Raw genomic sequence first — 27,984 nt, 5'->3', positions numbered from 1 at the left:
GTATGGCCCAGAAGCAGCTGCAGCTGTAGTCAATGACCCAAATGCCATGCAGCGTCTTCAGGAGCAGGCTCACCACCAGCATCACCATTCAGGCGGTGCAGGAGCCAAGCTGCCCCAATCTGCCTCCTCTAGCACAGGCATGCTTCACGGTTCAGCCAACACCAGTTCTTCCCGCCTCTCCACCTTGCCACAGGTGGAAAAAATGGCCACTGCCTTCTCTGAGGCTATGGGTGGCAAGGGTAACTACATGGATATAAGGACAACGGGAATGGCAGGGGAAGGCAGGGAGGCAGTGATGGCAGCTGGAGGAGCAGGGCCAGGAGGGGAAGTAGTTGTGGATATGCGAGGTGGGGCTGAGAATGGGACGGAGGCTGGGGAGGATTCAGATGATGACGGTCGTGGCTCAGCATCAGAGATCTCCACCATTGCCAAGGAGGTCGATAAGGTGAACCAGATTATCAACAACTGCATTGATGCCCTGAAGCTGGATGCCTCAGCTAATGCTGTGACCACAGCTGACAATACCAGTTCTGTGTCCTCCCAGCCTCCTTGCATAGCATCGCTCCCGCGCAACCTTCTCCCCCTCTCTCCAGGTCACCCTGGAGATCAGATCATGGCTTCCTCTCCAAAGGTGCACCCTAAGCCTCACCTTCAACCTCATCCACAACCTCATCCTCAGCCAATTCCTCAACCACATCCTCAGTCCCATTCTCAGCCCCATTCTCAGCCTCATCCACAGCTCCATCAGCAGCCTCACCCGCCTTCAATGGCCCCAGTGCCCCTGGTCATGCCCTTATCTGAGCGGCCTGGTATCAGCGGGGGTGGATTTCTCTCCCCTCCTTACCGTGATCCACCCCCAGCCAATGCAGTGCGGCCCCTTCAGAGGCAACTGAGCGCAGACACTGCTGTGGTTAAGAACCGCTGTGGTCCCCCTTCTGCAGGCTCTGCCAAGAACACAAGAGTGTATAGTGTGGACATCCCTGAGCAGCGCAGTGATCCTCCCAAGTACCCAGGAGAAAAGGGTAGCCCCGTGGGTTGTGTTGGAGCGGGAGGAAGTGGAGGAGGTGGTGGAATAGGAGGCTGTAACGGAAATGGAATGGGAAATATTAATGGCGGAGGCCTGAGCTTAAATGGGGGAGGAATGGGATGTAATAGTGGGAATGGAGGTGGCGCTGTAAGCTCTGGACAGCAGCAACAGCAGCATTTGGAAGTTCAGCCAGACTATCATAGCTCTGAGCACCGCCACTCCTTTCCTGCACTCTACTATGAGGGTGGCAACGAATCGCCTTCACCATCCCAAAAGGCTTCATTTCTCAAGCCACTTGGGCGCACCAAGAGGGATGCCACATCCACCTACTCCCAGCTCTCACCTTCTCGTCACCACAACTACAACTCTGGCTACTCTTCCAGTCCAGAGTACTCATCTGAGAGCACACTGCGAATCTGGGAGCGATTCCGACCTTACAAGAAAAGCCCTAGAGAGGAAGCATCCTATATAGCAGCAGGGCATGCTCTGCGCAAGAAGGTGCAGTTTGCCAAGGACGAGGACCTTCATGATATTTTGGACTACTGGAAAGGTGTTTCCGCCCAGCAGAAGCTGTGAGCTGAGGAGCAAAGCTTATGTCCTAAGGGAGATTGTGGAATGAATGCCAACAGCAGACTACTGAAGAGGAACATATTAATGTAGCAAGACAGATAATGTTTCCTCAGAGGTGTCTAGCGACATTCAGGCGCCTGTTCAAGAATTAAAGAGGTATTCTCCTGGTGATTTTTAAAAATTGATTTTGTGAAAATTCATTGACATTTTCAGAGGCTATTTCAAAGGTTCTCCTCTGTCTTCACCTCAACACGAATGATTTTTAACGAGAATCCTGCCTCACCCTGGGCACTTTGGTCCTTTCAGGCTTCACAGACCTGTTGACTAATCACTAATGATCAAAGGCGAGGTGATGACAAGCAAACGTCTTCTACCTCACTGCTGGCAAACTGGAGCTCAGCTATCTCCCCAGAAACAGCACCCACCATGACTTAAGCGCCATCCGTTTTTTCTCTAATCCCATCAAGCCGTTATTCACAAAACAATCATTCCATGGCACGGCAGTACCTGCTGTCCTATAGAAGCATCATTTAGGATGGTAATGAGGAAGCAGGGTGAAGAATTAGGTGTGTTTTGTTTTAGAAAAGCCTGAATCTCCCTCTTTAGGGAAGACATTAAATGATACTTATCAGGTTAATTGTTCTTCCTGGCGATTAGCCAGTGTGAGAATAGTTCAGGAACGCTTTGTGTTGCGCACACTCATTGATTTGATGCACCTACAAACAGATGTTCAGTAGTGTACGGACATGCACGTACAGTTTCTGCATGCTTGAGTGATTACTTGTGTGTGAAAGAGTAAAGTTCTGGTTGTCGGTGAGTCGTTTATTATTCTCAGGCTCACCCAAGGTAGCAAAACCTGTACAGCTAATATATGGATAACAACAAAGTCAGGAAGTTATGAGTGAATGTGAGTGGGTACATAACTGTGTATTGTCTGTTGAGATAGCATGAAGACCCACAGGCATTTTTGTCCCATAGCCCATTTCTTATTTACAGTTGTAGCATATTTCTTTTCATAAGGGAAGTTATGAGATGAAAAATTTACATTTCAATAGTCCAAGTCTTGCAGAAATTACTTTAGGTTGAGTTATGCAGGTTTACAGGACAGGCATTAGCTCCTATATTAAAGAAAATGGTAATCATGTTTAGGAATAGAGGCAGACTAAGAATAAGTAAGGGTTTACTGTAGCAGCATCTCATTTTTAACAATTTCCCTGTTATGCAGACAGACTTCAGTGTATTGTCAGTTGCCTTTGAATCAACTGAATGCAAGGATGCACAGAACCCTAAAAACAAAAAAGTGAAATGCTTTCACTACTACACGTTAAGATGAAATGAATAATACGCAGGGTGAAGACCCCAGGGATGCACTCTGACGCTACACTATATATGACCACCTTGTGCTCTGGGTGGAAGCTGGTAGCTCGCCAGACCTGGACCAAAGTGCCCTTGGGAGGTATGACTTTACAGGTTTCCATTATAATCTTTTCCATTGTGGTCAGCAAAGTATAAAGAAAACAAAGGAAAGTTACAGCCTTGGTTTATTTAGGATTAGGGTTTAAAACTATGGTTATTACAATGAAAATGGGTTAGAGGAGCAAGGCTTGGGACTGTTGTGGACTAAACAAGAGACCTTAATGATGCAAAAGCTTGTTTCCCTTACACTGAGCATTCTGATGAAACACAAAGAAACAAATACTTATCTCAGTCCTATAAATGTGAAAAAAAAACCCCGAGTAGTTCTAAAGTAATTTTACCCCTATCAAAGCTTTCAAAATATTACTTTGAAACTTTACTTTGAAACAGCATTTTTATTTAATTTTCTGCCCAAATTTCTATTAGAAGCTATAAATTCTTAAAATGCAAATATAACTCATTTCCCTCTGTTTTTCTGCCAACTCTGTCCAACTTAATGGGATAAATTAATGACTAATTTGTGAAGGCTGATGTTGTACCATCATCTGAGGTCAGAAGGCTCTGCTGATATTATTAACTCTGCAGGATTCAGAGCTTGACTGAAATTAATAACAGATAGCCTTGTTTTGCTGTCTGTCTATCCATTTTTATGTAATGTCTCATCATTTTGCATTTCCCTCCATTTTTTGCAGGCAGGAATGATAGTCAGACACTGGCCTGAAGAACAAAAAGTCATTCACCTTCACTTGTGCAGGTGAAATTAGGCTATAACCTTCTGGGCTATGTTCTTTCTGCTTTGAGTATGATTGGTCTGGATTGGCCTGTTTGCAAGGCATGCAAGTAATGCATTCTTATTTGATTTTCCACAGGATTTACTCTGATGTTATTGTTTTGATAGGCCTTGAATCAAGCCGCCATTGAAAGTGTGAGTTTGATGGGGCATTTATTTACTCTTTGACCTATAAAATGTATGTCTAAAGAATAGGCAGAGTCACAAAGGTCAGCGCAAATGACCCAAATCTGCTGTGAGAAATAGAAATGATCATGTTTAAAAGCAGTTGGGACATGTCATTTTATTAGATTTTTTTTTAACACTGCACTTTGTTCTGCATAAATTGTCCCATCCAAATATGTTATGATTTGCCACCATTTGTCACTAAAACAAATGTCTGATTGTAATATATTTAATTTGTCTGAATGAAAATCACCTTCACTTCCACTGCAGCAGTGTGATGGCACAATCTCTCAAAACCTGGACCAAAAAAACCAAAACAAAGACAAGTCAGAGAATGTTTTTGCTTTTGATATTCTATTATTTTGAGTAATAACTGGCATTTCTATGTCATCTGTGGCAGTCAGTGCAATAGACCCACTGGTGTTTGCAATGGGATGTCAGCAGAATGTCATTACTTTATCATTAGATCAATAGAACCTAATTTGGGCGAGTGGTAGCGCATAAAAAATCCACAGTGTGAATTCCCTTGGGCAGTCAGTTGGACCGTGTCCATTTTTTATAAAGTGCCTAGTGTTCTATTTTTGCCTTTTGTTCAAGTTTTATTGGCAGCTCCCCTATTTGTAACGTACAAAAGGAATCACCAATCAATTAGTTTTAAATTAGTACCACAGGCTATGCAGGGGTAGAAGCTTTTTAAAAAAATAATGGCTTCACTTGGAAGAAGAAGGGGAATCGAGCTGAGGTTACCCTCACGTACCCCGAAGGCATTTCTTTAGATGTAAGGAATAACATTAGCTTAGTTATTCATGAAATTATTCATAGTTTCCAATTTGCCATACGTCACACCATTACCAAGACTATTACTCACTTTTGTCCACCAGTCCAGTGTTTATTTAAATCTATAAAATTACTCTTTAACCAAGCTGTTCTCCAAGCAGACTTTTTCCTCTGCCCCGGAGAGGAGTTCATACATGGTGACCAAGCTTTGCTCCTCTTTACTTCCACTGGTTGATACTGACAAATGTACAGATTCTATAACCTGGGATTTGATAGAGTGCATCTTCTTTCCAGTCTGTGTAATTAACCATGGTCATGTATGAAATCGTAGGCCTTCAGAAGTTAAAGGTAACAGGGAACAATTGAGAAAGCACAGCTTGTGGCAGTCTCACAAGTCAAACTACCTTTACCCAGAGGAGAGGAATTCAAGAGTACAATTAAACTGGTAATCTGGCATTGTGTATGCTCTGAACAAGAATAATTCACTAGGCTTCTTTTTTTTAGTGCCACAAAACTGGCATTAACATCACGATTCTAGTCCTGGTACTTTGGGAGGAATGGGTCTGGCCTAAAAGCTTTTTATTAACTTATAAACTAGAAGGATAGTTTCTATATGCCTCAAACAAATTCACGGTGGTTTCTAGACAATATCACTGGCTGCCTTGGGGAGTCATTGCTACGCAAGTTTGGCTTCTTATTTCAGTTTCGTAAGTTTCTGAAGTTCAGGCTTATTGAAAAACACAAATCAATAGTCATGGAAAATCACAGAACAACCCTGCTCATTTCCTCCCTCTGGAGTTGTAGTTGTTCTAAATGTGAACCTCAGGCACAGAAACCAATGGGTTGCAATGGTTCCCAGGGAATGGCAGCGAGGTCTCTTTGCTCCTTTTTAATTAAACTTATGAATCCATAGGATGGAGTCTGCAGTGGAAACACTGGCTTTGTATTAATGCTGTAAACATTAAAACACTATACAGACAGCGCCTGGCTGAAGTAAACTCAGAAGAATTCCTCCCTCTATCCCTTTTTGCCTATTTTTCCTTTACCATTAACAAGGTAATGGACCACAGAAGCCTATGCTGCAAATATAACTTTTTGCCCGTTCTCCTCGAGTTTAATATCACTGTAGAAAATGGGAGTCTTGGGAGAGAAGTATGTGCTACAGGAAGTGTAACGTCCTTACAATTTAATCTCTAAACCTATCTTGGCACATTTATCTGCATTCTGCTAAACAAAGTAATCAATTTCTGTTGTAAACATGTAAAATATGATACATTTTTAGATCAGATTACATTTCAGAAGCCACAGTTTGGTGCAATTTGAAGACGTGCATTTTTTGTGTTAAAGCGTGACACGATGGGACAGTCTTGCTTTCCCGGGCCAGGTTTAATTTACTGTTCATTCTGAGCTCTCCCTCCCTCCCTGCTGCTCTTAGAGATATTTTTTTCAGCTATGCTTTAATTTCTGTATTTGTTTATTTTACTTCAGAGTTTTCAACATACTGATCTAAGGACCTGTATTACAGGACCTGTAATAATGGAAAAGCAGTTATCAGCAGGTCAGTGCTATTCTCATTTTATCCACACTACGTGTTACGTTTGGGTTAAACCAAGTACAGACAGAGCTGTTGCACTTGGAGTTTGAGTTTTCATGGACTGTGATGAATACTAATTGATAGGCAGAGCCAAAGGTCCTCCAGTCTCACCACAGACTATTTAGAAGCTGAAGTGAACAAACCACAATCTGGTAAATCAAGTGATCTGTTGCGGAAGCTTAAGATTCGCATACGATTAAGATAAGAAGTTTCTGAAGGCAATTTTCTTAGACTTGGAGAAACTCCAACTTTCAAGAAGCACAGACTTTCAGTTAAAGTGTTTGGTGCAGTTCACCATTGGTTTTGCTAGGTTATCAGCCAAGCTAGCAGTTACCTGAGAGCTAATGAGGAACTCACTGTGGTTTCCAGTCTATCTGATTGCATCCAGAAACATTTTATCCTGCTCCTGCTGGAAATCAAAAGTGAACCAAGAAGTTTCAGACTATTTGACATTCCTAAGTTTGTCTGGTGATGCCAGGCTAGTTTTCTACCCTGGATGGTCATATTTACATTAACTATCATTTCTGATCTCTGCCAAATAACAGTCACTTCTGCTCCCCCCATTTGAAAAACACCATTTCACACCCCTTTCAGAGGTGTCAGACTAATTAACTACTTTCAACACTTTAAATTTTAAGCACTGTGAAACTATATTGCTTATTGGCACTGAGAAAGAAGCTCTGTGACTTGTCTGTATCAAACTAGAGGCTTGATAACAAGTCCAAACCCCGAAGAACCCCGAATTGACTTTTGTCTTTGGCTATTTGACTGGCTCCACAGAGGAAGCAGGACTGTGATTTTAAAAATGTCTGTCTGCTGTTGAAGTTGAGTCGTCAGCTTGTTGATTTATTTGTGGGTTGACGGTAGATCCGCTGACCTTTCGGCTCACTGTCAACCGAACAAGAGAGACTGACGGAGGGAGTTGCCTCGTGAAACCAACACGCAACAAAAACAGAAGAGTTTTTTTACCGGTGGCCAACTGTGACAAACACACACTCTTACACAACTCCACAAAACACACAAACGCTAATGTAGAGAATCAATGAATATACTGTACGTGTTTGAATAGTTTAGAGTAACACTTTATGGACATAAAATGTAAGAACACACACTACATACACCTTCCCACACATGAGCATATATACCTACACACATATGTACACAAAAACACCTTGGCACACACACACACACAGACCATATTCACACTTGCCTACACAAAACATGGACTGAATATATTTCTTTCCACGTTTACAGACACATATGGTCTTAAAAGTGCCAAAACGGCGAGTTTTATATGCAGATGGAGTGGAACCAAACATCTGTAGAAATGAACTCAGTGTCTTTACAGGCCTAAGAGCCCGAGTGTCTGTTTTTGTTTCTGTATTTACCTCCCTGTATAATTGGTGTTTCTTTTCTGCACTGTTCCTGTTTTCGCTGTTGTAATTCTCATACTCTGTTCCAATCTGTACTTCCTGTAGAATGAAATCACTTACTGTGAAAGTTATGTTGAGTTCTCATGGGTCCTTCTGATCTGTCCCACTTTAGAATGAATAGTTGTAGCAGTGACGTATGTTTAATCACAGATTTTCTCACACCTGCAGAAGCCCTCCTGCTCTGCAGACACAGATCAAATGAGAGCACAAAATATAACCACAGTTATTGTACGTGTGAAAAAGTAGGGTTTGATTCACCTTTGGACAATCAAAGTCTCTCTCTCTCTCTCTCTCACTCTCACACACACACACACACACACACACACACAGAGCCGTGTAGAAGAGCTGATAATATGCCTGTCACGCTGAAGCTTTCATCACCGCTGGGCTTTTCAAGGACCTTGTTTCTCAGTTTTTAAATCGAGGCAGTCAACTTCAGGAAGACAGCACTGCTCTGCTACTGGAATGAACATTGCCACAAAATTTGTAGGCACTAAAGATAAATTAGAGATGCTTAAAAAAATGTAATATAATCCAAAGTGTTGTACAAGGCAGGGGGTTCAAGTCAATATTTAGTGTGATCACCTTTGTTCTTTAAACTGGCACAGATGTTTGTTACACTTCTTCAGTGTACTCGGCTGGTAGGTCCCCCAAAGCATCTTTGAGAACTTGCCACAGTTCTTCTGTGGATTTATGCTGTCTCACTGTCTTCTGTCTTTTTGTGTGACTTGATGATGTTTCCTGGGGACCATACAGCACCATCTGTTGCAGGACTCCTTGTTCTTTTTTGCCAGTAAAGATAGTTTTGTTTTTCGAATTTCTCAGCAGTAGGTTTGGGATGTTGTCACGCTTGCAAAGGGAACCAATCAGATGTATTACCAGTTCTAATTAACGCAAGTGTCTAAAGCGTCTGCACAGCACTGTACTGCACGTGTGTGTTTTGTGTCATGGCGACAGTGTGCATGTGTATGTATGTATTTTTTGTCTCAATCAAACAACCTGTTGTGTCTGACAGTACAGCTCTGCATGAGCTGTGTGTTCTTATCAGTGGACTGGGTAGCATTTATATCGCTCTGTGTGTGTGTCTGTGTATGACTTAGTGCGTGTTTGAGGGATTTGTTATGAAGGTCCGTTCTGTTGAGGGAGTAACAGCTGAGGCTGGGTATCTGAAGCATTTTTAATTAATCTGCCTTTCATTCTGCAGGGCTCTCCAATACGGCTGCACTCATTCACCCGCGTGCTGCCACTCATGCACACACACAGACACACGTATGAACATGCACACGGGCATACACACAAGCATAGATTGTAATTTTGTGCAGCCATGTCATGTGATTTTCATTCACATGTATGCAATTACAATGCACACAGTCAGCCAGACGCATGTCTCACATATACAATGACTGCTCTGTTGTATTATAATTACTATAATTACATACATGTTCATGCACCTCATAGCCAGGTGAATAGCCGCCGCCATATGTCACGTCCTCTCTTCCTTCCTCTCACATCAAGGCTGGTGTGCTAGTTTCCCCCACTACTGCTCTGCAGCAGGGGGTAAGGGGGGAAATAAATGTAGCCAGACAGCACACAGAGCCAGGTTAAGTAAAGGCAAGGCTCTGAATTTTAGCGTTTAAACTCTAGTGTATTGTAACTGCATCGCAGCTGTTTCCTGATTTGAGTTCGAGTGAGCAATGAGAAAAGGATGGGCAAACAAACAGCGATGAACAAGAAACAAATGCGACAAAAAGGACTGCGAAGGGAAGTCCATCTAACATCTCAAGTCTCCAACACAAGTCCACAAAGTAAACTGTGGCACCTCAGCATCTGTGCTATTAATCTCCCACTGGTAAATCCCTTTGTGTGAATGACCTTGACACACAGCGCTGCAAACAAGAGGCAGGATTACACACAGAGTCTGCAGTTTAACTGTCCAGGTTTGGAGTGACTGTCACAAATATCCTTGTGTAAGTCACTGAAGCTGAAAACATCTGTGATGCACCTGCACATTGGTTAGGTTGAGGCTGTGCTCTGCAGCTCATGTCTACATATAGAGAATAAGGCTTGAAAATGTTATACATTTTCTTAATCAGCAAATTCCACAAAAAGATCAAAATCTAACTGTGTTTTTCCTTGTTTGAAGCAAAAGGAACTTCTTAGACGATCAAATATTACACAAAAAATGGGAAATTGGATAGAAAGTGCTTGCATCAATACTGCACAGCAGCCCACAGCACTGAGTATAACATAACTGAAATATCTTTCAAATACAGTATGTATCAAAAAGAATCATTTGATATCAAAAAGATGTATTTTTAATACAGCGAACAAAGAAGCTAAATATAAAGTTGTTGGGTATTTCTGGGTTCAAACAAGCACTTTAGCATCACTGAGACTTTAAAACTGCCCAGATTTTGTCATCTTCAGTAAAATGATGAGTGTGGCTGCTCACCCAGGTCTCATGATAAAGCTAAACATCCTAGAATCCATGAAAAAGAGGATTTTTAGAAGTTAGCAGGAAGTTAGCTGGCTAATTTCCATCTAATGACAATGACCATGTCCTAACAGAGGGATTTCTTAAAACCTAAAACATACAGTTCTGCTGTCACTTTGGACATAAATGAAGACAGAAAACCGCTGAAACAGCAGCGGTAATGTTTGCAGAGTTATTGATGGCTAGCTACAGAGCTATGGTTAGGATAATATCCACACAGGAGCAGTGCAAAGATAGAGGATGAATGTTAACTTTTTTCCCCTCAACAAAAGTAAAGGTCCCTGATGGGCAGAGACAAATGATATCATACGGCACAGAAAAGATGATGACCCATCCACAACATGAGGTTAGTCATTAATATGCTTTGTTTGGTTTTGATTAGAGATGGCACGATACCACTTTTTTATGTCCAATACCGATATCATAAATTTGGATATCTGCCGATACCGATATGAATCCGATATAGTGTGTTTTTTAATCAATAAAACTTTTTTTTAATATCTGGCTGCATTTTGTATAAGTTCATACTCAAGTTTAAATAAACAACACTAAAGCTATTCTGTTATACCTGTGTGTAAAAAATACACTGCACCCAAAATATTTCATAGTTCAGCAACACTGATCAATCTAATAAACTTAAACCTACTCGATCCTCCCTATTCTGGTATTTTACAGAGTACTTAGCAGAAATATTAAGCAACCTAACTAATAGGGTTGCAAACTCCCAGCAAAAAAACAATAAGGAACCACCCCCCACCCTCCACCTTATGATGCTTAATCGACATAATCAACTTTAATTTGATGCAGTGTGAAAAAAAAATGCACAGAAATAAATTATTTTTCAAGAATAATTAAATAGATTCAACATCTTTCTTCAACAGAATTGCAGACTGCACAGATGGTACCTTCCCAATGGAAAAAGTAGTATAGCTTACTAGGGTATATTAGACTTAACAGTTACTATATACAGTAATGGACTTCTATACATTTTACATCAGATTAAAACTTTGGGTGTAAGATTCGGATAATTATTTATTAAAAGCTAGACATTTTAAATGAGAATAAGAAAGAAAAGTATGTCTTTCCCTGTTCATGCCCTATCGGCCCCCCTGGCTAAACTTTGCTAGTTCCGCCCCTGCACAGTTACCAGCTGTCAGCTACATAGAAAAAGATCCTGGTGTAGAAAGTAATATTAAATAAATTCTAACAACAGATTATCAAGCTGTCGCGACAGAAAAGCCGATCAGCTGATCATTGATCAGTTTCATGATTGAAGTAGCAACAGGAGAGGGAGGGGGAGAGAGAGAGGCAGTCGCTCCATATATCGGTTGTTAAGCTTAACGTGGGAATCCTTTACAAACATTCAGAGATTAACTTACACACTTGCTTTACTTCTCTCTGGGATAACTTCATCGGAGATGAAATGCCGGTTTGGTAGCGAGGCTACAAATACACACAGTCGCTCTATCACATGACGCATACTGCTCCGACATACTACGGTTATGAGCCGAGTTACGCCGTGTCGCAAGTTTTGTGAGGTGCTTTTCCGATATTTAATGGATCGATTACATTTTTTATTTCTCTCCGATATCCGATCCAGTAATTTACGTCAGTATCGGACCGATACCGACATGTAATATTGGATTGGTCCATCTCTAGTTTTGATGACTCACTATCAACAGTTCTTAATCCTAAGTTTCATGAACCTATTCTTAGTCAGCCTGAGTGCGATTCTTTCCTGAAACATTCCAATATTTGGTGGAAAATTGAGAGCCCACGGGCTGTTGTTACATTGTGAATTTAGAAAAACTGAGCTTAATGACACGTTGCACTTGAATACTGCTAATAAAAAGCCAGAGAGCCTGACAATGACCACTAATTATTTTTAGGGGCTTGTTTGTGTAAAACACTGCAACGCATTAAAAAGACAAAAGCCTTAATGAACGCAGCAGGAGCTTGGACCCAGAAGTAGTGTTGTTACATCATCATTTAACAAGCGGATGCTTTAGCAAGCATGTCTGGAGTCCCTGTACCCACAGCTGCCATTACGTTACCTAGCAGCAATCATGTGAAACTGATGTTTTCATTCTTACCTGTTGCCTTTGAAATCGAATAATTCTTTTTGATTCACCCGTATTTTGAGATTCTGGTCCTCCTGTTCTTACAAAGGAGAGAGTTCCCTTTGCTTGTGGTGCTGCATCGAAACACTTCTAAACTATGTGTAATCTAAACTGCAGTTCTGTCAGGACCACTGCAGTCAACGAAGATTGATCTATCCATCTGCAGTAATTCATATTTGATCACATGGCTCAGTTCTGTGAACCCCTTTGTGCTCATATGTGGAAGGGGGCAGGCATGGAAAGCTGAAGGCAAGAGAACAGCAGCAAGACTTCAACAGAGAACAGAGCAGGCATGACTGACAAAAGAAATGATGCTGATAAAGTCAGATATTGATGGGAGGAGCTGGGGTGGGTTCATGTGAGCAGCAAATGTATGCATGCTAAAGGAGATGGATTATGGGCGCTGTATTAGACAATTAGTGTGACACCTTTCTTCTCATCTAATAGACTACATTCATTTTGATTTAGTTTAGTCATAGTCTCTTGATTGAAAGACCATTTAGTTTCACAATTCTTTTAGTTTTAGTTGACTAATAAATATCATAGATTATATTAGATTAAATCTAAAATTAATTCAAACTAAAAAAAAAAGGAAAAGTTTATCTTGTTTTCACTGAGAGGCTGAGAGTTGTTCCACATGGTCTACAAAGCTTCTATTCTGTCACATAAAATGTTAAATGTGTGCCTATGGCGACTCTTCTCTTCCTCCCAACCGTTGACATTTTTTCTTGTTGTCATCCCCCACAAAAAAGAACAAGTTGTATAATTCCTGTTTATCCTTATACTTCCACAACTTAAGTAATTCTGATTGGATCCTTCCTGCAAAATATTGCCATCTCTTTTTTTATTTGTTGACGAAAGTGTCATTACATTTCAGCACATCACAGTTTTTTTTTTCAGCTATCAATCATCTTGTTGTCAGTAAAAGAAAGGTCGTTGATGAAAATTATTAGTGGCAAAGAACACAAATATATATCCAGATTTTCAAAGGCAAAAAAAGTCCAGATCATAGACACCTACTAAAATTTGCAAACCACAGTGCAAGTTATAACATTCTGAATTCACATCCATATCTGACCCTAGGTGTTATTTTTCTTTTAACATCGATGTGTTCTGCAAAAATAACAGCAACATGAAAAGTAACACTTCACTGCCAGCTGCCTTTTAGCCAGAGAGATATCCATGTAGCGGAGGTATCCCCCGCTTGAGACGCTAATAAAACATGGAGTTATGTAATTGTTTGACATTATAGTCGAAATTCAGTCCCAGCAGAATGAAATATTAAGAATAGTGGGGGCGAATGAAAACACAGATTCACCCCCCCCCCCTTCTTTGTTCCTTTTACATCACTTAAATATGAATTGCTTTGGCAATTACTAACTCCAGAACATGATCTGAGGGAAATGCATTCAAGCTTTTGGTTACTCCCTGGGGCAAACAAATGCTGTAAATTTAATAACGGGCGTTCGAATACACAGAGCAGTGGAAGGCAGCTCTTAGAAAGCGTGCTGCTGTTCAGCAGAGGAAAGCCACGACTATCCTGCTTATACTGGATTTTGTGCATGTAGGGGTCAACTATACTGATTTGCCTCAGACAATCTTGAATCAGCGGTATCCACTACCAAATGGTAGAAGATACCATTTGGTCTCTTCAGTAAGCAATTTTCTGCATTTGAAAGGATATATTTTATACCCCTCACAGAAATTGTCTGCACTTGTCTGGCACTCACAATATATATAAATGTGGAAACAGCGGTAACGTTGCTGGCAGCCAGACTTTCAAGGTGAAAAAAGGGGGAGCTCTCTTTATTCATGAATGTGTTATTCTCTCTTCTTTTGGATTTTTTTTCACATTATTGATGACCTTAAGAAAAGATGTACATTAGCAGAGTTTTTTGGGTATGTACAGTGTACAGATCAATTCTGATGAGCTAAGACTTGCCAAACCTGAGACGTGTTGTCTCAAGCTCAATTCAGTTAATTTATGATTTTTACATGGCAGCCATCAATTATATGGCTTTTCTGTGTGTTGCAATGTATTTTTTTTACAAGGTAAATTCTCAATTCCTCATGTCCTGAAGCATAACTTTTTTGCGTACTTTTTGATCGTAGTTCTTAAAAGAGGCTGTGAATTAAAGTTATTGGGATTGAACCCTACAAACGTTTTCTTTGCTACCAAACTTTACTGGGTCTGAAATTCCAACTGAAATCATAACATCCTATTTGTCTGTTATGCAGGACATGTTTTATGTCTGCATCGCTCACAGTGCTGCAGGTCAGTGGGCCATTGTGATGTCGAGCCCAGTAATCAATTACAGGCAGCGGCGGCGGTTGCCGGGGGCGATGGGCGGAACAGTCAAGGTTGCTAGGTAGCAGATAAGAACACTGGCTCTCATTAATTGCCTTTTGCCGCCGTGGTGGGGATGGTACAGGGCAGCTGATACTGCTGAGGTATGCAAGCAGAAACACTTGTACACATCCAAATACACATCCAGTGTGTGTACACCTACAGGCACATCACTACTAAAAATTTAATGACCTTTTCACACCAGCATTTATCAACTGAGTGCATGGGAGGAAGGATCGAATTAGAGAAAAAGAGAGCAATAGAGGGGGACCAAAAACAAACAAACAAATCCATAAGCAGCAGGAGTGTGATGCGTCACCCCCTGGTCAAGATTTGTAGAGCATCACATTAACTATTATTACATATGAGGTAAGACTATACCCTGCCTGTGTGTGGATCAGTCTGGACACTTGTGAAAATGTTGCATCAGAATCTCAAATAGGCAAGCATCAAACAGTGCTCCAGGCAATCCCATCTTTTTCATTTCATTGACATGGCACATTATTACCTTCACATCTGAAGACTAATTTGGATCACTTTTCTAGAAAATTGCTGCCTCGAGGCTGTAATACCAAACCCATCAGGTGCCGTCAGAGACGTAATCTCCGAAATCCTCTGACATTCAGCTTGGAGTAGTTTGATTTGACAGGACAGTCTTCATGTTTGTGTCCTGAGCTGCACTGTGGAAAACAGCACCTAGGGGTTTTTTTTTTTATTGGCTCTAATTTACAAAGCTGGTTCATTAAAGTTGGCAACGGTTTACATCTGTCTCTCTTATGTGAAAAGGAGCCTGATTAAACAAGCAACCGTCTCAGTTTTTTTTATAACCCTCTAATGTATAAACCTGCCAGATTAAATTAAAAGCATACCTCTCCTGTGTAAAACGCTGAAAGTAGAACACCGTACAGCTGTCTTTTTAACCAGCTATCAGTGTGTGTTGCATTTTCATGAAGGAAAGACAAAATGGCCACTTTCTGAGCTTGATTACAGCAGGAATCTCACCACACCTTACCCTGACAACTTAGCCTCTCTCTACTTCTGACTTGTGGAAATGAATCATCGGTTCACGACCCTCACGTTGCTTATTAAAGACACGGTTGTCTTTCACAGCTCAGTGTTGCTTTGTGGCCGGATAAAAGCTCAATAAAACCTTTTAGCTTAAGCACAGTGGGAGGAAGTTAAGCTCCCAAGACTTGTGTTCTTGGCTTACAGAGAGGGATAGAGGAGTGAGAGCAGAGTGTGTAAAGGACGTTGTGTACCAGTGTTTGCCTGAGTGGTGCTGTTAAATACTGTTAGGCTTGTTGTCTTTCTGTCTGTCTCAGTCTCTCAGTTTCACCTGTTACTGTTTCAGAGGCAGTGATGCTGGTGGTGTAACACTTAAAGAGAGGTGTCTGTGGATTAGACGAATACATCGAATGGGCAGAAACCAGAGGTACTGCGGGACATTTGGATTAAATTCACAATGGACAAAGATGGAAAGGATAGAGTTGGTTATAGAGAATAAAACTTAAGCTGATGGAAGGTTGAGTTGATGTGGGAAAGGTAGGAAAGCTAGATAGGGGGAAAATGGAGTAAAAGTGAGGTAGAAGGGTTTTCTTGAAACTTGCTACTTGCGTTGTCCAAACACATCTACAGAACAAAATGGATAGACCTGTCCATCCATTCATCCATTTGTTTCCGCTTATCCTTTTTCAGGGTCACAGGGGTGCTGGAGCCTATCCCAGCTGTCTTAAAGCAAAAGGCAGGCTACACAGGTTAGTGGATATACCTGTTCAGAGTAAATTCTCTCAAAGGTAGAACAGAGGGATGGAAATGGGAAGTGCAAGTCCGAATGAGAATAATAGGACAGATGTTTAGAAAGCCTCTCCCCATAGGTGTTTATGTTGTTGAGGCAAAAAATGACATGGATTTGGGAGGATAACTGATCTGCAGTGAGTCCCCAAATCTTTATTCAGATTACAGCAGATCAAAAACAAGACTTTAATGTAGCAAACTCATATATAAGTAGTTTATATCAAAGAACCAAGGTAGATCAAGAAAAGTTGAGAGAAGATGGACATGGAAAAAGATGGCAATGTGGAAACAGTGAGGTAGCAGCAAATAATTGGATGTCAGAGAGACGCTAAGAGGAATAAGAGAGGGGAACCATGTTGAAGCGGCTGATTGGAAAAGAAGATACTAAGAGCAGCATTAGAGTCAAGGCTCCAAGCTTGGAAATTGCTGTTGTAAGATAAGGGAGGAGAAAAAAGAGGAGAAGGAGGGGCGAAGAAAATCAGAAAGAAAACCAACTGGAGAGTACCGTGGAGGGAAAAAACTTAACTCACATCCTGTGGGATATCGGTTCAGAGATGAGCACAGAAACAGACAGGAAGTAGTTAAAGAGGGGACTGCTGAAATCTGCATCTGACAATGCTGTTCTCATTAGTTTTGAAGAAAAGGGAAGAAATCTGTGATGTATGAATGAAAGTAAAAGAGCAAAAGCAGTGCGGAGGGTGATGGATGGCTGAAAGGTTGAGGCAGTATCTTGTGAGGCTGAGGTACCATCTCTGCCTTTCCCCATTGGATGCCATCCATAACTAAAGAAACGTTCAAGTAGCTGTGACATTTTCATATAAATCAATGAATGTTTGCTGTTCTCTATCTACACGTACGTGATAAAAGCTGGAGTTTGCTCTGGATAAATCTGGCAAACAGAATGTTGAGCTTGGCTTTTCTGACAGATGGAGATAAAGAAGAGAAAAAAACACTAAAAGGGGCAGAAAATTGAACTTTATTAAGAGAAAATTCAGAGAAGAGCTACAACTAACTGCTTGGTGGTTTTAGATGTAACTCGCTGCATTAGGTAATGTCATGTTATTTGATCAGAATCTTTTGATACACTATGTCTATGTGATCTGTGATAAAATTGCAGTTTTCTTTACAAGTGTAACTTCATGGCAAGCCACCTCTTCTGGTTGTTATAGAGTCCTATGAAAAGGAAAAACAGAAAAAAAAGCAGAACCACATTTGGATGGAAAGCTTAAACTAGTCATCCGCTACAGTTTATTGAGGCTTACAGGCATGTCTTTAGATCCAGTTTGAACACCTCAGGATTTTTTAAAATCGATTCTGGCTTGGATAACGTAAAATCGATTCATTAAAATCCTGAATCGATTTTTTAATATAAATTTATTTTGCCCAAAATGCCAGAATCTCTGGTGAAATCTCACAAAATTTCAACAACCACCAAACAGCTAAGACAGTAAATGAGAGCAGGAACACGGATTCTGCACAAAGACTTAAACACACAGCGCGACCTGCGGACCAGAATCAGTTAGATGTCGCCTTTCTCACGGTCGGGGCTGAAAGCCGACAGCTCGCTGATTCTGATCTGTCGGCGGGTCCGCGCTTTGTGTTCATGCCCTTTATGCGCCGATTCTAAAGCTGTTAGTTTGATGTCTCTCCAAACAATATTGACCGAACCAGCAGCAAAAGAAGATCCAAACTACGCTTCACATAAACATCATCATGTATTCACTCTGACTTTTACTGTTTTGCTTCGACCAGAATGCACAGCTCTCTCTCTCTTTCTCTCTCTCTCTGTACTTCAAGAACAGTTTCCCGTCTAAAAAGCTGTTTTCTTCATTATTCGCTTGCTTGTTACACACAAGTCTACCGTTGTTTACAGCGCTGTCGGCCGACGTTTTTTTTTTTCGTTCTATATACTTCCGAAAAGAAAACCTAATTTCTGCCGTTCAATACTGAACAAATTTAAACTTTTTAAAATTATGCAAAATGCAAAACACTTAGCCGTGTCTCTAATAAAAACCGCTGTAACTTCAGAGGTAATGTTCATGTGTTGATTAATGGTTTTCTTTCGTTTTTGATGTACTGCAGAATATTTTTATAAAATCCCAGGCCAGGAAAATCACCTTCATGTTTTTCTGTGTTTTATCCTCAGCTACTTTGACACAAAGGCATCTGCTGTGACGCTCACACCTTTGATAAAGTCTTGCGTGTGTCAGCTTCCTTTTTATAGATACAAAAAATATGTAAATGTACTGATCTGAATTATAATATTTCTGACTGTCAAAATTTCCCAGATTCAAATCGAATTGAATCGAATCGAATCGTGGATCGAATCGATTCGGAACCTTGTGAATCGGAATTGAATCGATTCTAGAAATCAGTGACGATACCCAGCCCTAGTGCCCAGGTCACGTGGCTGCCAATAACCCAAATGATCACCCCTTCGCCACCGTACTGACAGTTGGTATGAGGTGTTGGTGCTGATATGGTGTGTCTGGTTTGGACAAACATGGTGCTGTGTATTAAGGTTGGTCTATATGCTTTTCAAAAAGGAAAGTTTTTGCTAAAAAGCTAATGTGACTGTATGATTATTCAGCTAACAACTACTGTGACACTAATTTTTCAAGACATAGGACAAAAATGAACAATATTTTTTGGATCTTCTAATAAAAAAAGAAAACAACAACAACAAAGAAAATGTCATGGAATTAATTGTTGACAGAACATGACATTGGGAATTTATGATAGTTATCTGTTTTTATTCTATGACATTTGGAGCAAACAAATAATCATTTACTCCAGGAGGTATTTCTAGAGTATATATATTCCATATTTTAATAATTTATCAAATGTCAGTAAGTGTCATGTAGAACAATGGAAATATTACTTGTTGGGTAAAGAAAATGGAGCCTGTGTTCCCAGTCATGTACGAGTAGGGACTCATACTTATTTGCATGTACTGTAATGAATGATTTGTTTCTCTTACTGTAATGAAAAATATGAGTCTTTCTTAAATAAGTCCTTTAAAATGTATTCCCCCTGCACAATATGGGGCGGGACATATTGTCAGTGATATACACAGGAAGGAAATCACGTATTTAAGAATTCCAAAAAGGAAAGGCAAGTAGTGTATTATGAAATATGATAAAGGCAGCTTGTCAGGCTTCGGGCAGAATAATACACTTAGCATGCAGAAGGATGGTGGATGAAGGCAGAGAGGCAGAGAGAGAGAGGATAGGAGTGCTACTTGGAGATAGATGGAATGAGATTTTCCTGAAATGATTCTGAACTCTGCTCGGACGAGCAATAACCTTTCCACTTTTTTTTTACCGTCCCCTCTTTTTCTAAAATCCCTTCCTTTTCCATCACTCTTCCTCTTTCCATGTCTCTCTCACTCCCTCCTTCTCCCCAATCCTCTCACTAACTCCCATTACACCCAAACTCCCTCGTTTGCCACCCTCCTCTCTGGCTTTGCAGCACAAATTACACCTCGTTTCTGGAGCTTTGTGAAAATACGGCCGTCATCTGTGAAGGGATGAAAAAGCATTTGTAAAACTGGATGTGCATGCCCGGAAACAAAAGCAGGACAGGAGCTGTATGTGCATGCAGTTTGTTTTTATGACCTAATAAGCAGACTCATTTCCATGTACTAATTTATGAGCGCATACAGAATGTATAGTGCAGCGTGCTCTTCCCTGCCTGTGCATAAATACCATTTTGGTGAATAGATTAGCGCCATAATCTGTTTAACCAGCAGAATGCAGCGTGGACGTTTGTGGCCATGCGGATTCCAAGTTTCTCCTTTTTTATGAGTGGGTAGTTGATCAATGATTGTCCCCGTTCATTCTGGCAGGGTTTCTTTTCAGAGCCACTTACTTAGATTAGACTAAGTGAACAGACAGAAAGTGTGGAGAAGAGAGAGAGAGAGAGATAGAGAGAGAGAGGAGATGGGACAGAACAAGGCAGAGGGGCGCAAGGGAGTAAAGGCTGATAAAAAGCAGGGCAACATGCTGTGGACTGTGGGCTGATCCATCAATGGAGGTTGCTCAGAGGCCGGAGAGATAGGAGAGGCATACCTTCAGTACATACTCAGCCCACACACACACACACACACACACACACACACACACACACAAATAAAAATAAAATAACTGGTTTATAACATGGAAGTCCATGCAATACAGTACAGGAATCGTCCAATGGGACGAGTTAATTGTTCAATTAATTAACATTGTACCGCTTCATTAGATTTTGACAGCTTTAACTGCTCAGTGTTTTGCCTTTGATGCTGATGTGCTGATGACTATAATGATGATGATGATGATGATGATGACGGCATAGTGGCAGACAGGGGACAAGAAGACATTGAGAAGTGCAGCATGCACTAATAAAACATAGCTACATGACCAGTAGTCTAAGTACGTGGGCCCAGCTCTCTTAGTCATCATTAACAGTGTTAGCCACAGCTACAGCTGTCACTTGTTAGGATGTGATCTCTCAGCTTTCCGCTGGGATCACACCACAAGTGATATGGTCCTGTTGCCACTGCCACTGACAACGTGTGACATTAGATTTTAATGACATGACAGTTAGCATAACAGAAATCCACGCGTGTCTTCGGGGATGATAGACTGTCTGAAATGTGTTCAGAAACATGTGGGTTTCTATCCTCGAGCTCTCGGTAACAACCACGGAATTATGACGAGGTATAAAATTGTGAATGTAGCAGAGACGGGACAGCGTGGATATTCCACTACAGAAAAATAAAACAGCCCCATGCATCTCCAGTGTATCCTCACATTATGACCTCCCGTTCTTTATTTATGTGAAACCGCTAAGTCTCAGAGAAAGCAAAAATTACAGGTCCTATTTCAATTCTGTGCTCGGTGCTCCCACTGCCACCTTGCATTATGAACATCTTTATAACCAGGCACTATTTTACTCAACCTGCCCACCTCGTTAAATGATCTCCGTCTCCACAGTTGTCGTTCCCTCTACAGAAATACCTCTCATAATACAATCACATAATTTTGTTTCAAGAGCTGTTGCATGACCTTAATCTTATTAGCCAAATCAGTCCCTTTAGCTGATATCTCCAGCTGTTGCCATGGCAATGGCCCCAGGTGGCATGCTTGTGGATTCCAAATCCAGACTATTTTCTCACGCTACTCAGCTCCCCCGCCCCAAAATCTCAATTAGTGGCCGACAATAGGCTCTCTGCAATGATCATTTGCCAAACTCACCAGTCAATACATTGCCCGCCTTTCATCTTACAGGAGAATTTTGTCTCCTTTGCCAGCTATTCAAAGCTAATTTTGCCTTTTGAGTGACTAATACACACATTGGCTTCCCCCCCAAATCTTCTAGCAGTGTTTCCAGTCTAGCAGTGTCGCACTCCAGTTGTCCTCTCACTTCCCCGTGCTTTTTGGCTTTGTGCCTTGATCTTCAACTGCATATCACTGCCAGCATATAGGACTGCCATTTTTAAGAGGATAAATGCACTGTTTTAGTATTCAGCATGGGCATGTTAAACTGTTTTTTAAAATCATGCATGGAACCATTATTTACCATTTCAACCAGTTACATCAGAGATGTAGTGGGGGCGTCATAGCTGGTACCTGAGCTCTGTCACAGCAAAAATTCAACCATGTAAAAGCATCCATGCATCACAGAACACTTGAGCCCAATGGGCTGTGTTGTTCATTATAAAGAAACTCAATACTTATTGACCTAACATGAAGCCTTAAGCCCACTGAACATATTTATTTATATCCTTTTCTAGTCTATAGTATGTCACACATATGTGCAAACCAGTTCCCCTGAACAGCTCAGTGTCGATTATATTATTATAGCATTTAATATATTTATAATAATTATGAACAACAGTTTCACCTAGAGCATAAAATCTACTTCAGATGAGTGGCCCTTTTTCTCTCTGGTCAGTATAGCAGAAAGGTACAATTAAATAAGTTATGAGTAATCCTTAAATCATTTTGCATGGATAATGAAACCCTAGTCCCGTCTTGTATCCTCGCTCTAACCATTAACATTGTAGCACTATAACATGCTGCGTGGAAAGTGGACAGTGCAGGGATATGACATGTGAAAGGTGCAGGATGCAGTGTGCTGTTTAAATAATATCATGTAGGAGAACTTGGCAGTCATTTGTGAAGTTTTAAAGGTTCATATTTTTTTTGAAAAGGTTTGTGGGCTGGTCTCCGTGACAAAGCAACACCTACACAATGATAAAAAAATAATTGTTAGTTGTGTTCTGTTTTACTCAGGACTACTTAAACACCATGTTATGTGTATGGATTAATCCTCTGTTCATCTTTTTAAATTTTACTATGTCAACATTCCTTCATGATTCATCCTTCAGTGCTGATATACTTTTTCTTTGTTTTATTTGATTCTTTTGCAAACCGTGTTGATAAAGTGGGGTTCATGGTTTACACTTATAGAAAGAGAGGATTCCCAACATAACATAGAGAGAGAACAGAGTAAGAGCATTTTTAATCATCACCTGAATGATGATGGTAATTTGTGTGTGTGCGCGTGGATGATGGAGGTTATTACAGGCACCTTATTAGCAGTGCATGCATGTGTGTTTGGTTTAATTGCTCTAATCATAATAACCGTATGTAACTTAATGTGAGAGCCATTTAGCGTACGAGTCTGTGTCTATGCCTGTGGCATTTCCTCACTTCGCTGTGACTTTATTGTGACCTCATATCAGCTTTTCCACTGAGAAATAACAAATGCATGCAGACACACAACCACACCTGCTGAGAGAATCACAAAACACAGTGCAGTGGCCATGTAATGGGAAACAGATTGTCTAATTGCTAATTACTATCATACAACAGGACACACACATTGCACAGGTAGAGCATACCTGTAACCTGTAGGGTGTTGGTTATCATCAACATCAGGCTTATAGCTTCCAGCTGTTTGTTCACCCATCATGTGTGAAAATTTACTAACTTACCACTTTGTGCATAATTATTCTTCCCTTGATCAAAAAATATATTTAAACACAGCAGGATTCACGAAATGTGTGCAAAGTGTACAACGGCAAATTTGCATAATCAGAATCATTCAGCCACCTTGTTTTCTGTTCCTGCAGTTTTCATACATCCTTAGCTGTATTTCAGTTTATAAAGCTGCATGTTTGCCTCGAGGAAAAGTGGAGAAAGTGATGAGGATGTTGCTTGAGCCACTAGGGCAGGGGTGGGCAACTCCAGGCCTCGAGGGCCGGTATCCCTGCAGGTTTTAGATGTGTCCTTGAACCAACACAGCTGATTTAAATGGCTAAATTAGCTCCTGCAGTTCTCCAGAGGCCTGGTAACAAACTAATCATGTGATTCAGGTGTGTTGACCCAAGGTGAGATCTAAAACCTGCAGGACACCGGCCCTCGAGGCCTGGAATTGCCCACCCCTGCACTAGGGGGGAAAAGTGGGAGAAAGTGAGACTGAAGAAAGTAAAACAAGAGTATCTGAGGAGAGAGCGAGAAAAGGCACACCTTTCCAAAGTGTTTCCTGGGGCGTGATGATAATAGTTCAAAAAAAAGAAAAGAAAAAAACAAGACTCAGCATCGCTGATAGAAACTATGCTGAATATCAAGACACTCACTGCCACTTAAGCAGAAACAGAAAAGTTTTGACTTCAACATCAACGTTTCAGATTCTTCAGCATCACTGGGACAGTCAACAAAGTTAGACTGTAAGTGATGAAATCCTGTTTAATAAATGATAAAACAATAGTTTAATAATTAGAATAGGTTAAAACAAAAACTTTCAAGTTAGCATTTTGTGCTCGTCACATCTAATGTCATATTTCGGAGTTACAGGGTTTGCTTAATCCTAATTATAACCAATTTTTATTTATGGTGTATGCTGTAACTGTAAATAATGACCAAAAGCATATAATAATTAACATCATTTTTTAACAATATTATTATTATTGTTTTTATAGAGTATAGACAAACAGAGTATGAACAATTTCAGGTAGGAAAATATTGCTGAGTCACAGATTTTGTAACCACAGCTTGTGTATAGATTGCGTGCGTCTGGTGTTTGTGAATGAGGCTCAGTGTCTCAGTGGGCAGTGTTCATGCAGTTTGTATCTTGAATGTAACACAACAAAGGAGAGATAAATAAGTAATATGTACCAAACACATATTTTTATTTATTTAAGAGTGTATTTTTACAAATCAATATAGATACAAATATGTTGACATTGTCCTTTCCAGTAAGTCCTGTTTCTTCTTTGGTGCAGCTTTAATGACAAGTTAAGTTTAGAGATGCCAAAAAGGAACAAACACAAAAGCCTCTGCTCCACAGAGGATGCCCTTAAGAATTCAGACAATCTTAAAATCCTGCAGCGCAGCCCCCCATGCAAAAGTGGGAAAACACTTCGCTTTATCCATTAGATAAGTCACCGTGGGATATACAGAGTGTCAAAAACAGAAATTTAACTAATAAATTAAAAAAGAAAAAAAATCAGCATACAGTCACTATCTCGGGGGACAGTGATTAATGATGAATGATTTGTGTTACTGCTCAGCCTTTCCACCCTTAAGGCCCAGCTTTCAAGTTTACTGGAAAAACTGGAAAAAATGTTTTAATGCGATACATTCTTGCCTCAAATGACCAGCAGTGGAACACAGTCTGGTTTATATTATTGACACCAATAATCGCTTCACCATATCAAAATGTTCTGAAGCAATTTTGTTAAAGTGTTGCCTTATTTGATTCTTTCCTTTCATATCTTTCATAAACGCAGATCGTAATAAATGCTTTAAGCACATTTATTGTGTCAGCAGATGAGAATGATTCAATAAGTGGTTTGTTTACAAAGTGAAGATGTCTGATTCTGAGCTTTTTGTGTAACATCATTATTTTTTAGCACCATCTTACATCAGTCACACATTGTCAGATTTGTGTTCTTTGATCTGAATTTACTTTTTTCTTTGTAGAGAAACTGAACCGAGAAACTTGACGGGCATGTTTCTGTAACAAAGACCCCCAGGAGAAATAATATAGCCTATAGCATTTAGTAGCACTTGTCTGGGCTTGTTCCAGATTCTGGATTCAGTCCTGCAGTGACTGTGGAGATTATACTTCATGTCTGGACCTCTAAAATATTAGCAATTCAGGAAGTACTTCCAAAAGTTAGGGTGTACAAATTCTAACCTCTAGATAGGCTGTTTGTTTTCCCCCATTACTTAGGAAAGTTCCTTCCCCTAACATTTGCTGTGTCTCTCATTCATAATGAGCTGTCACAAATCCAAGTTGAATAAGTCTATTCAAATTTATTCATATACTGGCTACTTTGATAACTGGCTGACAATATGCACGGTGAAAGTCTAAATAGTGTTGAAAGCCCAGTTTTAGGCAAGCATTCGTCCTGGAGACACAAAACCAGGAGCAAAACATGTTAAGTTCACTTGTTCAGTATCCGGGCGGGCCGTATGTTGTCGTTTCTTTGTGTCTGATATAATTAGTGTAGATAAAGAGGACATATATTATGCTCTTCTGATCATCTTATTTCTTCTGTACATTTCTCTTACTGCTCTTCACATAAACCCAGTATTCCCCGTCAGCTCATTATCACCGATATATATCGGCAAAACAACAGAGTCAGAGTCTACACTAAGGACGCCTTTTATCCACGTGGCGGTTGCTGTTAGCTTACTGATATGTGTAGGCGACAGATCAGAGGGGGGACCATGACACTGGTTGACATGCATGGCGACAGATGAAATTCACACAATGAGCTGAAATGTGAATATCATCTGTCTTCGCCGCGCTGCGCCCGCTCACATACTGCTGATATTCGAATCCACAGGCCCACATCGGCAGCAGTTGCTATTTCAAGCTGCCCCGTGTTCATTTTTGTTCCTGTTTGCTGTGTTTGCTTTATTTTGCCTACTTTGATCTATTTCTAGTGTGATTTTTACAGCAGTTTGGTTGCCTGTTCGAGAGACGATGTGTAAACTAAACAAAGATGGCAAACAAACAAGATCTGTGAATTTTGTACAAACTGTAGGAACAAATGACTGTTTTTCTACTGAGCCTGTTATCTCTATATGTTTCTTTGGTGGTGTTGGGGGGAGTGAGGCTCTATATGGAGCTCGGGTGGACAGGGTGGGACCGGGATATTTCTGTAAACGGTCGGGGACTGTGCAATGGCTACTTGTAATTATTCAGAGAATCCAGAGTATAAAGGTGGAAAAAATGTCCGTTATGACAAATGAAATAAAGTGTTATATTTGCATGATTTCCTGTATTTTCATCAAGCTAATATTTATGGTTGTGTATACTGAATGGATGTATTATTAACTTAATAATTGTTTAATTATGAAAATGAAAAAAACAAAACAAAAACAAAACCTGTCACTTTCTTCTGTGAATTGAAATATATGGTTTCTTAGCTCTTTTATGACTAACTTAGCTGTTGCTGATGTTTCTTGTCGTTTGCACTATTCTTTACTGTCACTGATTTGCAATCTGTTTCCATCAACAAGCGCAACATCTTTGATAATCTAAAATCGTGCAGCACTCTCGCACAGTTTATTATTTTTTCCTCAGAGGCACTGCAAAAAAAAACCCCGGATCCTCTGAGCTTTCAAATTCCACCCTAACAAATCCCACTTTGAAACCTTTTCCCGTGAGAGACAGATTTACATTTGTGAATCAAAGCTTCAAAAGCCACCTCCTCACAGAAACACTCAGAACACATTACACCAGACCTTTCCTCTAAAGAAAAAAAAATGGTTGCCACGGGGGAGGAGTCAACAACATTCAGATACTGCATTCTAAGTTTGACGGAGTTATACAAATTAGTCTGACAGGCTGACAATTTTTGTTGTGTTTAAAGTCTTAAAATGCAAACATGCCAGGGGAAGGTGAAAGAAAAGTCAGAACAAGTGAATTTTCATATAAAGGAAGAAGGTCCCCCGAGGCTTGGCTTTAGTGTCTGTAAACATGCTTTTTCCCCCCAGTGCCTTTTCTGGACTTCACCTGCTTAGATTTCACACTAACAACAGCATCATTGGTGCTGCAGTAGTAGCATCTTTGAGCCATAAATATTATAAACCAAATTATACCATATTATAACCAAAGAGGTTTTAAGGGGTAAAATATTGCAGTATTATATGTCCAAACATAAATAATTAATAATAAATAACGCGTGGACACAGTTACCACCATACAAGGATAATGTGCTCATAGACAGTGAATTACATTACCACACTGCTGTTAACATCGGTTTAATGGAAAAATGCAAAGCAGGAGACAAACGGAAGAGACATTTTCCCCTGGTTTAGAAGTGGATCAGTGAATTCACTGCACACTAGTAAAGTGGACACATTTCCATTTGCTTCGTGGTTTTTCAAATGAGGTCATGCTTTAAAATTACAACCTCAAAAAAAGTCGGAATGATGTGTAAAATTTAAATGA

General features: G+C 40.4%; 1 protein-coding gene across 1 annotated transcript in view; it reads left to right on the top strand.

Moving 5' to 3' along the window:
- Positions 1–26,803, top strand: part of LOC146386091 (protein phosphatase 1 regulatory subunit 29-like) — a 307,745-nt gene extending 280,942 nt beyond the window's left edge. Inside the window, exon 8 of the mRNA XM_084932118.1 lies at positions 1–26,803. Within this exon, the coding sequence (XP_084788244.1) occupies positions 1–1,603 (1,603 nt within the window). The 3' untranslated portion in view covers positions 1,604–26,803.
- The last annotated feature ends 1,181 nt before the right edge of the window (positions 26,804–27,984 follow it).

This window comes from Perissodus microlepis, chromosome 6 (genome assembly GCF_051167445.1).
Source record: "Perissodus microlepis isolate ML-2025 ecotype Zambia chromosome 6, ASM5116744v1, whole genome shotgun sequence".
NCBI lineage: Eukaryota > Metazoa > Chordata > Actinopteri > Cichliformes > Cichlidae > Perissodus > Perissodus microlepis.
This window is presented reverse-complemented; position numbering and strand designations above follow the sequence as displayed.